Raw genomic sequence first — 11592 nt, 5'->3', positions numbered from 1 at the left:
ACAATTAACAACGCTGTTTGGCTCAGCAAACCAGTTTGTTAAATGCTCATTCATGCATTCGACAAACCCCTAACGTTAACGTTACAAACTTTTTTTTCTTAATCTCAACCGCGAACTTGGAATTAGTGTATATCATTATTTGATTAGAGCGTTTATGTATTGTTTATCTACATGTTTGTTTATCTGCAGGCATGCTAAACATGGTTCTGTGTTTGATTCGGCTACTATAGTAAATCCAACGTTTAGTGTTCGTTTTGGGTTAATAGTTATAGCGACAGATATTTTGCTATAAGCGTTCTAAAAATACAAAAGTAACGATTCCATTCAGTACCGATTACTATAGATCTTCACTCTTTAATCAAAAAAATCCCTTTGAGGACTAATATAATTTGTTAGAACAATTATATGAAATTCTTGCTTATGAAGCTTATTTTTTGTGGTCCAATGATTATTATCCAGTAATTCATTTTTTCCTACTATTTTACATGACAAATGTATGTTTTAAGCTGTAATTTGATCATTGATTACATATTGTCATTATTTCTTACAGACAACATCTCAGCAGGGTTCGAGTTCCCAAGAGCTCCCCACTACATCTACACTTCATGAAGTTGGATGTCAGTCAGACCCTATAGAGACCGAAACTGTAGCCACAGAGATAAAGCCAAAGATGCGATCAGTGGGCACACAACTTTCAATGGGTACATTGAGCAGTTTCCACTTAAGGAGCAAAGGTATGAAATACAGACATTAAATGTGTTTGTGTTACTTTATCATATGCAGTTCTAGTACATATTGTCTTTTTTATTATAATTGTTATACCGGCTACTGAAACTTATGTGTATTAGAAAGTGGCTTATGTTTCTCACTGTAAAAAAATTGTAATAGCATGACAGATGGTTATGAGTAATTGTATTTTTTACTTTTTTTTTGTACTTGTAGGCATTCAGGCAACATATTATGGTCATGATGTGGGCACCCAAACAACTGAGATGTTTCCTGATGTGCAGCAGTCTTCAACACCAGTAAGGGGCTCAGTCTTCAGGCCCAGTAAGAGACCTCGTCTGGTGTTAGATGAGGAAGAAGAATCAGAATTAAATGTCGAACCCACTGATTCCACATATAACCCAGATTCTGTTGTTACTGAAGAATCAGAATTGGAGTAAGATATAAATACATATTGACACACTTTTTTACCAATACATTTGTGTTTAAAAAAATATATAAAACATGAAAGCAACTTCCTAATATTTATTCTTTTTATATTGCCTTAGGATAGATCCACAGCCCGACCACAGCGATAACAAATACATTGTTTTTGAAAGCTGTCTTCGAGAGCTGTTTGTGTCCTGTCCAGTTTGTAAGACAAAGTGTGTTGTCCAGAGCAGACGAAGGGGGACTTTTGTTGCATTCACCCAGCTTTGTGAAAAGTGTAACTACTACAGACAGTGGCAGAGCCAGCCCATTGTAGGGAGTACCCCACTTGGAAACCTGCTATTGTCTGCTATTACAATTACAATAAAATTCACAAAAAAATACTGTGTTGTTTCATTATGTATGTACTGTATGATTTCTATGATTTCTATGTTAATAGATTTTCAAGGCCATGAAGCTCCAGGTGATGCATTTCGTAACTTTTAGGATTCATGCCCGGAATTTCATTGAGCCTACCATAATACACAAGTGGAACCAAGATCAACTGAATCTTATAAGACAGCTGCAAGAGGGAGGAAATGTTGCTGTGGCTGGAGATATGCGTGCTGACACGCCAGGTACGTTTACCGTAAATAAAAAAAAATCACGCCGTTTATTTTATAGTCTTTGAGTTTTCCTAAAATATTATGATACTGATGTTCTCAGTAATGTTCTATATATGATTATGATGTTTACAATAGGACACTCAGCAAAATTTGGCAGCTACACCATTATGCACATGGAAACCAACAAAATTCTGGATCTTCAACTAGTTCAGGTTAGTAATTAAGCATTAAAAAAAAAATGTTACATTTTCTTTTATCTGTTATTGTTTATACTCTACTCTGTTTATACATTTGAAATGTTGTGTACCCAACAACAGAACAACGAGGTTGGTGGAAGTTATCATATGGAAAAGGAGGGATTGAAGCGTTGTCTCGATAAGCTCGAGTCTAATGGTTTAGCTGTTGACTACATCGTCACCGATCGCCATCCGCAGATTCAGAAGTACCTGAGGGACCGCAATATCACTCAGTTCTATGACGTGTGGCACTTTGAGAAAGGTAATTATCTTTGTATTATTAATTGATTCTTATTCAGTTAATTGTTCAACCTAACATGTACATTTTTATTTTTGTGGTAATTTGATTATCTTGAAATAATGAATGTACAACCAAGCTTTTACTTTGTACAGGTTTATCTAAGAAACTTGACAAACTTTCAAAAATGAAGGACTGTGAGGTGCTGAAAAAATGGTTGCACAGCATCAAAAACCATGTTTACTGGAGTGCGATTTCCTCTGAGTCTGGGCCAGAAAAGGTGGCGAAGTGGAATTCACTGCAGAACCACATCCAAAATGTACATGTTCACGAGAACCACCTCTTCCCCAAGTGTGAACACCCAGACAAAGTTTCCAGGGATCCAAAAAATGGATCCAACCAGGTATGACTGTATAGAGAGACAGATGACAATAAAATGACAGTAAACTAGTAAAATTCTGAGATTTTCTTCATATTTTATCTGTTCGGTTACAGGATCAATAGCGCTCCATAAAGTGGAAAAGCTATTATACAACAAGAGAGTTCTCAAGGATATAGAAAAGCTCAGCCACAACTTTCAGACGTCATCACTGGAGGCTTTCCACAGTCTGATTTTGCGTTTTGCCCCAAAGAAGGTGATTTTCCCTTTCATAGGAATGTTGTGCAGGTAATAATCTTTGACATATTCAGTAATATTTATAAGCATTGTTTCTAACAATTGTTATGGAAATGTTTTTTTTATTCGTTATTTTATTAATATTAATGATCTTTCCCTATAATAAATAATGTTCTTTCCTAATAAGTAAGAAAAAGGTTAAATAGGTTAGGAGCCTTGCCTGTGGCCCTACAGTATGTTATCTATGATATGAGTAGCAGAGATATAAAGAGCTATAAAGCATCTTGGCGAGCACTCACATTCTTTTGACTGACTGTGCGACTGTGAGCCTTTCTTGCAAGAAAGAAACCATTATAATCATTGATTGAACATTTGTCTCTTATTCTGAATTGTTTGTTTATTTGTCACAACACAGTCTACTAATCTTTTCATATTTTATGGATTGTGCACTGATTACAGGCTGTATCTTGCAGCAATGCACTATAATGAAAATGCTAACCGTGAGCAGGCAACAACAACTGAAGGACAGGCTGTGTATAAGATCGTTTTTCCAAAGTCCAAAAAAGGGGAATGCACAGCAAAGCCAGTGAAAATAGAACCAACATACAGTAAGTTTGTTTTATTAACAATAATATATAAAAAAACCCCTATAATAAAATAAATATAAGCTTACAAAAAATATTTATAAATATTACACAAATGTTAATTATAAAACAAAGGTAGATTATTTATCAGTAATTATGTAAAACCATAGAGTGACTCAGTATTCTGTTTTTTACAGACTATGTCGATGACCTTATGAGCCTTCTGTTACATAAAGTCTTTGTGGACCCCAAGCCATATGCGGAAGAGCTGCATGCAATCCCCATTCCACCTCCTCTGTCATCACAGTATGAAAAACCTTCCAAAGAAGAGGTGATTGCCCAGTGTGTGTCACGATTCAGTCGAGGGGTGGCCGGAACCCAACAGACTGTCCCGCTGGATCAGGAAACTGTAGACGGATCCGGTTAACAACACATGAGGGGATGACAACCCTCACACTACGTCCTAGGTAGCCCCAGCACCAGCTGACAAAGCTGCGATAGGCCAGATAACGGAAACGCCTATGGCAGGAATAGAAAACCTCAATATTGTGTATAAAACCAGTGGTATATTGGAAACATGTATATGTGATGTGAAAATATGTTTGATAAAAATGTATATTTTGATTAGTTTTTGTCTTTGAATAACATGTCTTGTGTAAATATATATATTTTGTATCTAACGTCTTTTATTTATGTTCTTTTACACAACATAATTTCATAAAATTTAATAAATACTTACTCCTCTTCATTTCTGCGTCTCACTGGTCCATAGTCGGCTCTGTAAATATTATTGATATTTTGCAAAGTATACGGATTTAAGCAGTTTGGTTCAAAACCTGGATGCTCAACCATACATTTAGGAGGGTCTGGAACCGCCATCATTCGTTTTACAACCTAAACGGTAATGTAAGACAATGAGAACATACTGTACAATTAACCTATGTTCATCTTTTAAATATGAAAAAAGAATTATACAGAACTATTAACACGTTATGCATAATTTTGGTACTAGCTTATTACACTACCTTCTGTATTTCTTTGCAGCAGATGTTTTCCTCTTCAATTGGCATTTTTGCACAGTTATTACATGTACACCTAATAAAATATATATTTTTTTTTAATAAAAAAGGTTCTTGAATACACTTTTGTTAATAGACAAACACATATTATTGTTATAAATTAAACATCAACTATTATAATTAGTACAATTAAATTACAGCGTATCTAAAAAAGTATTAGATATCAACAACAAAAAACATACCATTCTGAAACGTCATTTAAACGCCGTTCTTGAACAGGTTCTGCTCGTTCATCTTCATTAAAATTTTCTGGGTCCGATTCGGGCTCAAATTGGTATGGTTTTATTGACGCCATTGTTTCTAATACCACCAAAGCACAGACTACTGGTAAAGGTAGGGGGCGTGACGTTACCGAAAAACGTGCTCTAGGTCGTTAGCGAATCACAACACACTGGGCCAGCTAACCAATCTGAGCCCATTGCTATTTTTGTGGGACTGGCTTCATAGAACCCGGAAACCATCAGACCGTTTTACAAGGAGGGACAGAGCAGTGTAGAGTAAAGGTAAAATATATGAAAAATAATGCGATTTTTTAAAAAACAAAGCATGAACACATGTTACAATGCCCTCCACAAACACAATCAAGCCTTCGAAAAACCGCGTTTTACCACCCCTTTAAAGAAACGAAATTAAGTAAAAGAATTTATGCTTTTTTTTCTCATTTATGTGTTGTTTTGTTTTGTTTCCTCATGAATTCCCATTTATATGTCGCATTATGTCAATCCTATAAGCATGTATGTAGTTTTCTGTGTCTCCTGTATTCCCTCCCAGCCTCCCTCTCCCACCTCCTCCTAGACCTGCCAGTTCCCCTGCTCCACTTCTGCTGGTTCAATCCAGCTCCGTATCTCCTTTCTCTCGGCTGGCTCTGTCCAGCCCTGATCCACCTGTGTTTCCTCACATCCTTCCTCTCTCATCTCCTCCTAGACCAGCCAGTTCCTCGAGCTCATCTCTGCTGGTGCCAGTCTGTCCCGCAGCTCACCCTCAGTCCGCGCCATCTGGCCGCGATGGTTCACCGCTGGACTGCCAGTCTCCAGCTCCGCCTTGGCGTGTGAATTCCCTGTCTCCGCCTCCAGCCTCCGAGCCCTGGACTCCTCCTCGGTCCTTCGACCCAGCGGCTCCGCCTTGGCTCTTAGCTCCCTTGTCTCCACCGTGGCCTGGCATCCCACCTGCTCCACCGGGCTCCTTCGTCCCTCCGGCTCCACCTTGGTCAGTCATCGACCATCCGCCGCCTCAGGACTCCATTCCTCTGGCTTCACTTCGTCACTCCATCCCTCCGGCTCTGTCATGCTCCTCCTTCCCTCTGGTTCCACCCCCATTCTCAGTCACTCCGGCTCTGCAGCGATCTTCCAGGGCCCTGCCTCCGCCTTGGTCGCCTGAGCCTGCTGCTCTACCTAGGCCCTCCAGTCCTCGGCTTCACTCTGGCTCTGCGGCTGCGCTGCTCCACCCACCAGTGCTGTCTCTGTCTGTCGGCCCCCTGATGTCGTCGGCCCCTTCTCCACCATGGCTCCTCTCGCCGTCGACTCCACCGTGGATCTCTATTCTGGCTGGTCTCTGGAGGACCATCTGGCTCCTCCTGCTCCAGGCTCCTCCCTGGCTCCTCCCTCCATCCACTCCACCCTGGTTCCCAGCTCCTTGCTCCCTCTTCGCCTGCCCCTTGCCTGCCCCACACCCGCCTCCAGAACCCCCACCCTCCCTCCGCTGGTATTCCTCTTGCGGTGCGAAGACGCACCGTTCCGGGAGGGGGCGAACTGTTACGTTCATGGACTTTCTGTTCCCTTATTTGGTCATCTTCCTTTTCTTGTTTTGTTAATTGATTGATCCCCACCTGTCTCCAGTTCCCTCATTACCTCCTGTGTGCTTAAATACCCTGTTTGTTTAGTTCTTCTTCGTCCGTGATTAAGTTAAGGTATTGTGATGTAATGATGTTAATGTGTTGTATATTGTCTGTTATCTCCTTCGATGTTCAGTAAACTCCTCTTTTTGATTAAGACCCTCCTCGAGCGCTTTATTCCTACGTTAGCATACACACTTACTGTAACACAGGCACAGGCTTGACACTTATCCTGCTGAATTCGTTCTAAGAAACGGACATAACTTCATAAAGACTTAACTTTCATCTGTGAATATATTCCATATTTTAACTATAGTGTTTTTCTTTCAACCATGAAGATCTAATAATGATTGTCAAGGTTTGGGGTGTTGATTAACTCCTATTAACTAAATATTGTTTATTTTTTATTTATGAAACTTACCCACATTCAAGTGTTTAAAAAAGAATCCACTAAGCTAGAATACAATGTTACTGTTTACAAGCAGAAACCTTTTTTTATTTTATGTTCAGATATTCATATAAAAAAAAGAAAAATGTGGGTATACTTGCAGTATAAAACTTCTAAACTAGTAGTTAACTGAGACTGTACTTCAAAGTTTACTAAAATGCTATTACATGTAAATAAATAGTAAACCATCAGTATACTGTACATATAAAACAGTGCTGGGCAAACTTAGAGTTAATCTTCATTAAATGAAACGTCACTACAGTAAAGCTTCAGCACTGTGAAATGAACACTCTAAAAGATGTTGGGTTGAGAACGCTTGGTAGGACGTTGGGTTGTTTTAACCCAAGTTTGGGTTGAAAATTGGTCTTGATATAACCCAGCAGTGCTTGGTTATAAACACGGACATGAAAGAGATAACGCACGTCATGTTAAAATTGGACGATGCCAGTGCGAGAAGCCACCATTTTCTCAACTTGAAAGGAGCGAGTGAAAGACATTATGGTAAGTAAAGATTCAAAATGTGAAGTTATCATTCATTGTTTATGTCTTTTTAGGTTTCATGAAAGGTGGAAACAAAAGAGCTTATATTGAAAAATACATGGACGCAGCTTTCGCTTTAGAAACGGATGGCTTAACGCCCTCTTAACAGAAGAGGTAACTGTATTGAATTGCAAGGTTGGGGTAAAGGAAGGAGACCAGGGTCGGCGTACGGGGCTCGTGAGAAGCTTTATTTACAAAATAAAAATCAAACAAAGAAACAGTTGCGGCAGGTGCACGCACTTCGCAGCCTTCACTCTACAGTACGTTTTTGTAGCCTTCTCGGTCCAGCACGAGTCCCCGTCTCTCTCATCCTTCGCCAGCTGTCGCGCTCCTTAAATGGTTCCCCACGCCAATCACTGCAACGAGATCCAGCTGTTACTTGTTTCTCACCTGAACCACTTACCGCCGCTCGTCTCTTCACTCGCTCTCCCGTTGCAGACTTCGCTAAACCACGCCTCCCCCGCCACAGTAACCTTTTTTTTTTTTGCTACATCATGCTGTTAAATGCATGCTAAAGAACTTTTATCATTGTTTATAGCCTGGTTATATGGAAAATAAAGTGTTTATCATTAAACTCGTTCTTTTTCATCATCATTTGGGATTTTAATTTTATGAACAGGAGGTCCTCTTTTACTATATTATAAGCCATTCACTTTAGATTATGACTTCTTTTATAGTTTTTACAATAAAAGATTATTGTATGTTTTGCTTACATATATACACCTTTCACATTTTAAGACAAAAGAAAATATGTATTCATTGTTATTTTTGGTTAAAATGCTCAACAACATTAAAATAGTAAGATTTAATGACAGACTAGCTTACAAAATGTTTATTAACAAAAACAATAAGATGAGGCATGGCATATGCTTAGACTACTTGCTGTATTTGGCTATAGCCTAATGACTAATAAATTCAAGAACATTTAGCAAGCAAACACTGAGGAATCAAATTAGAAAATAAAAAAATAAATAAAAGGGGCCTCCATAGCATGTGATGTAAACAGCAAAGATAAGCTTTTCTAAATGAAAACAAAACAAAGAGAAAAGTAAAACTAAACTTGCTGTTGGTTACAGCTCTTGCATGTTTTCTGGTTTAAGAAGCAGTCCTTTACTTTCTCACCCTGACCATGGACTGTGTAACCTCCTGCCCTCAGAGAGGCGCTTCATGAGCCTCCGGACGAGGACCAGCAGATTCAGGAACAGCTTTTTCCCTACAGCTGTCTTCTTCCTGAACTCTCTGACATGAACTCTCTGACTCTCTCACACAATTTAGCCGGTCGCAGTCTGGAAACCTGCACTTAATAGTAGCCTAGCCTACATTGTAAAAAAGTATTCACTTTATTTACTCAATAAAGTTGTTAAAAATTTTACATCCAATATTATTAATTAAATTTAACATATTAGAATTAATTAGAAATAATCAAATTAGATGGTTACAAGCAACCATTCAAAATGAGTAGAATAACATGTAAAAAATAAGTAAAATTTACACAAAAATATTGATTTAATTGAAAACGAACAACCAAACAAAAAACACTACACTAAAGAAAACTGTCATACATGCCAGGCCAGTAGTTGACGATCATGAAACACCCTTCGAAAACATTATATGAATGCGCATGACGTCAACTTTTTTACAAATTCACATTTTTTGTTGCCTACATAGATATGATACAGGCTTCATGTTCAGAAGTTTGTGTCTTCAGTCCCCCAAAACAGAGTTATTGGAGATACCTAAAGTTCACAAACAGAATCACTGAAGGAGAAAAGGGTAAATGTATAGGGTTACCATTATAGTGATCAGTGTTTGTTTTAGTTGGGCTCTTGACCCTTAACTTTGTAATATTACATTTTGTATGGCTGTTTTAACTGAATTATAACAGCTAGACATGCTCAGAGAAAAGATGTTCAGGTGATCCTGATTTATGATTTTACATAATCATCGTTTGGCCTGAGTGTTATAAATAGGGCCTGTTCTCTGAGATACATTAACATGCATTATATCAGCCCCTATCATTCAACAATAGAAGACCTGTAGAGTTTAAGAATTCTGATTTCAAAAAAAAATTAATGGATAAGGGGAATCTTCTTTTAGGTACAATAGCATATGAACCTCAAGAATGGTGACAAACAGCATATTCAGATAAACAGATGAACTGTAAGCATCACAAAACAAGCAACCAAAAATTGAGTTTTGAGTTGTTGGCACCCAGAATGCAGTGCAACATGCTTTTTGATGGTCACCACTGTTGAGGTTCTCTGCCTGATTCTTGATGTCTCTGTGCCTAAATGAAAGATACTGTCTTATTAAATAAATTTTTTATCAGATATGCTTCTAAGAATCTCTCTGATTATGCTGAATATACTAGACCTTATACTGTATGACTACAGTATGGCTGTTGTTGATAAGACACAACCAACTCAGAAATCCATGTCAAAACAAACAACACCACCTGATCTTACTTTTTTGTGCTGTGTTTCTTAGTCGCCAACTACTGGCCTGGGGGTTATTCCAGAAAGCAGGTTATGTGACATACCCGGTTGTGTTTAAGAGTAAGCGGATAACCTCAACTTTCGGTTCCAAAAACACAGGTAACTTTCAGGGTATGTTAGTTGTCATAGCAACTCACTCTCTGAACTAAACCTGCTCCGGAGCAGCTTCTGTTCCAGGATTAGTTCACTTCAGCGAGCCTTCAGTGGGTGTGACAGATACTGCACAACATTACATAATATTACAATATGTAATTGTAATGAATTAAACCTTCATATTCATCCGGAAGAAGGAGGCGGGAACCGGCGGACAATCAAAAACATTTTAATAACAAAATAAACACAAAACAGCGCACCAGCCCCTCACGGACGACTGGTGCGCATAAAATAAAAACCAAAACACAACTAAAAGCCCAGGCCTGGTCCTCTCTCATCCTTCACTGTCGTCGCTCCAGTTTTATATCCTTCCATCTCCTCCATGGGCCTCGAGACCGGTGGGACGAACAGGTGTAGTTCATCTCCAATCACTCCCCCGGCCTCGCTCCCATGTCCCTCGGCCCCGCCCCACTCGTCACATACCCCCATCGCCCCTCGCAGGCCGGGGGGTACTCCCGAGACTGCGCTCTACTCCCCCCCCCCCCCTCCCTCCGGGGGGGCCGCTCCCGGGGACCTGCGGGAACCTGGGGGTAGGACAGGCGAGGCGAGAGAAAAGGAGATGGAAGGAGGAGCGACAGAGACGAGAGAGGGGAGAGAGGAAAAAAAAAAAAAAAAAATTCCGGTTCCCAGACGCACCGCTGCTCGGCCCTCCACCAGCTGGGTGATCTCCTCCGCGGTGCCTGGCGGTGGCACTGGACGGCCCTCGGCGGACGGCACGACACTCCTCCGCCGCCCGGTGGACGGCGACGGCTCCTCCGGTTTTGGGCAGCCGGCAGGAGTCCCCCGTTCCCTGCTCCTCCCCGTTCCGGCGGAGGCAGCAGGCTCCGGCCACCTGGCGAACGGCGCCGACTCCTCCGCTCCCTCACGGACGGCAGCCGTCTCTCCACATCGTGGGCGGCCAGTAGCGAGCTCGCCCGTCCCCGGCAACTTGCTCCAGTCCACCGCCTCGAGCGTCCATGGCGGCACACTCCTCGCCAGCTCGATGGCACCGCGGATTCACCACAGCGGCGAGGGATCTTCAGCAGCGCGTCCCTCCTTCTCCCGGGTTTCGGTACCACTGTAATGAATTAAACCTTCATATTCATCCGGAAGAAGGAGGCGGGAACCGGCGGACAATCAAAAACATTTTAATAACAAAATAAACACAAAACAGCGCACCAGCCCCTCACGGACGACTGGTGCGCATAAAATAAAAACCAAAACACAACTAAAAGCCCAGGCCTGGTCCTCTCTCATCCTTCACTGTCGTCGCTCCAGTTTTATATCCTTCCATCTCCTCCATGGGCCTCGAGACCGGTGGGACGAACAGGTGTAGTTCATCTCCAATCACTCCACCGGCCTCACTCCCATGTCCCTCGGCCCCGCCCCACTCGTCACAGTAATATAGCCTATTATATAGAGAGAAAAAAAAAAATAATATTATATCAAGCGCTAATATAAGTAATAAATAAGGTAATATTATTCTAATATGATTATTTCTTTTATCGGCATATATAAGAGTTATCTGTATAAATTATAAAACACTATGACAAGGTAATGTTTAACTTATATATTTATTTATTTTATTTATTACATTTTATATTATTTCACAAATGGATCGGCATTTTCTATA

At 40.5% G+C, this 11592-nt stretch overlaps 1 protein-coding gene across 1 annotated transcript; it reads right to left on the bottom strand.

Annotated features, from left to right (window-relative positions):
- Window positions 1-3790: 3790 nt before the first annotated feature.
- Window positions 3791-4867, bottom strand: LOC132106165 (P2X purinoceptor 7-like). Its single transcript, XM_059511826.1, has 4 exons — window positions 4696-4867; window positions 4460-4529; window positions 4174-4212; window positions 3791-3953 (listed from the first exon to the last, which is right to left on the bottom strand). Exons 1-4 carry the CDS (start codon window positions 4709-4711, stop codon window positions 3791-3793), a joined length of 288 nt encoding a protein of 95 aa, XP_059367809.1. The 5' UTR covers window positions 4712-4867.
- Between the last annotated feature and the right edge of the window lie 6725 nt (window positions 4868-11592).

This window comes from Carassius carassius, chromosome 26, assembly GCF_963082965.1.
Source record: "Carassius carassius chromosome 26, fCarCar2.1, whole genome shotgun sequence".
Classification (NCBI taxonomy): Eukaryota; Metazoa; Chordata; class Actinopteri; order Cypriniformes; family Cyprinidae; genus Carassius; species Carassius carassius.
This window is presented reverse-complemented; position numbering and strand designations above follow the sequence as displayed.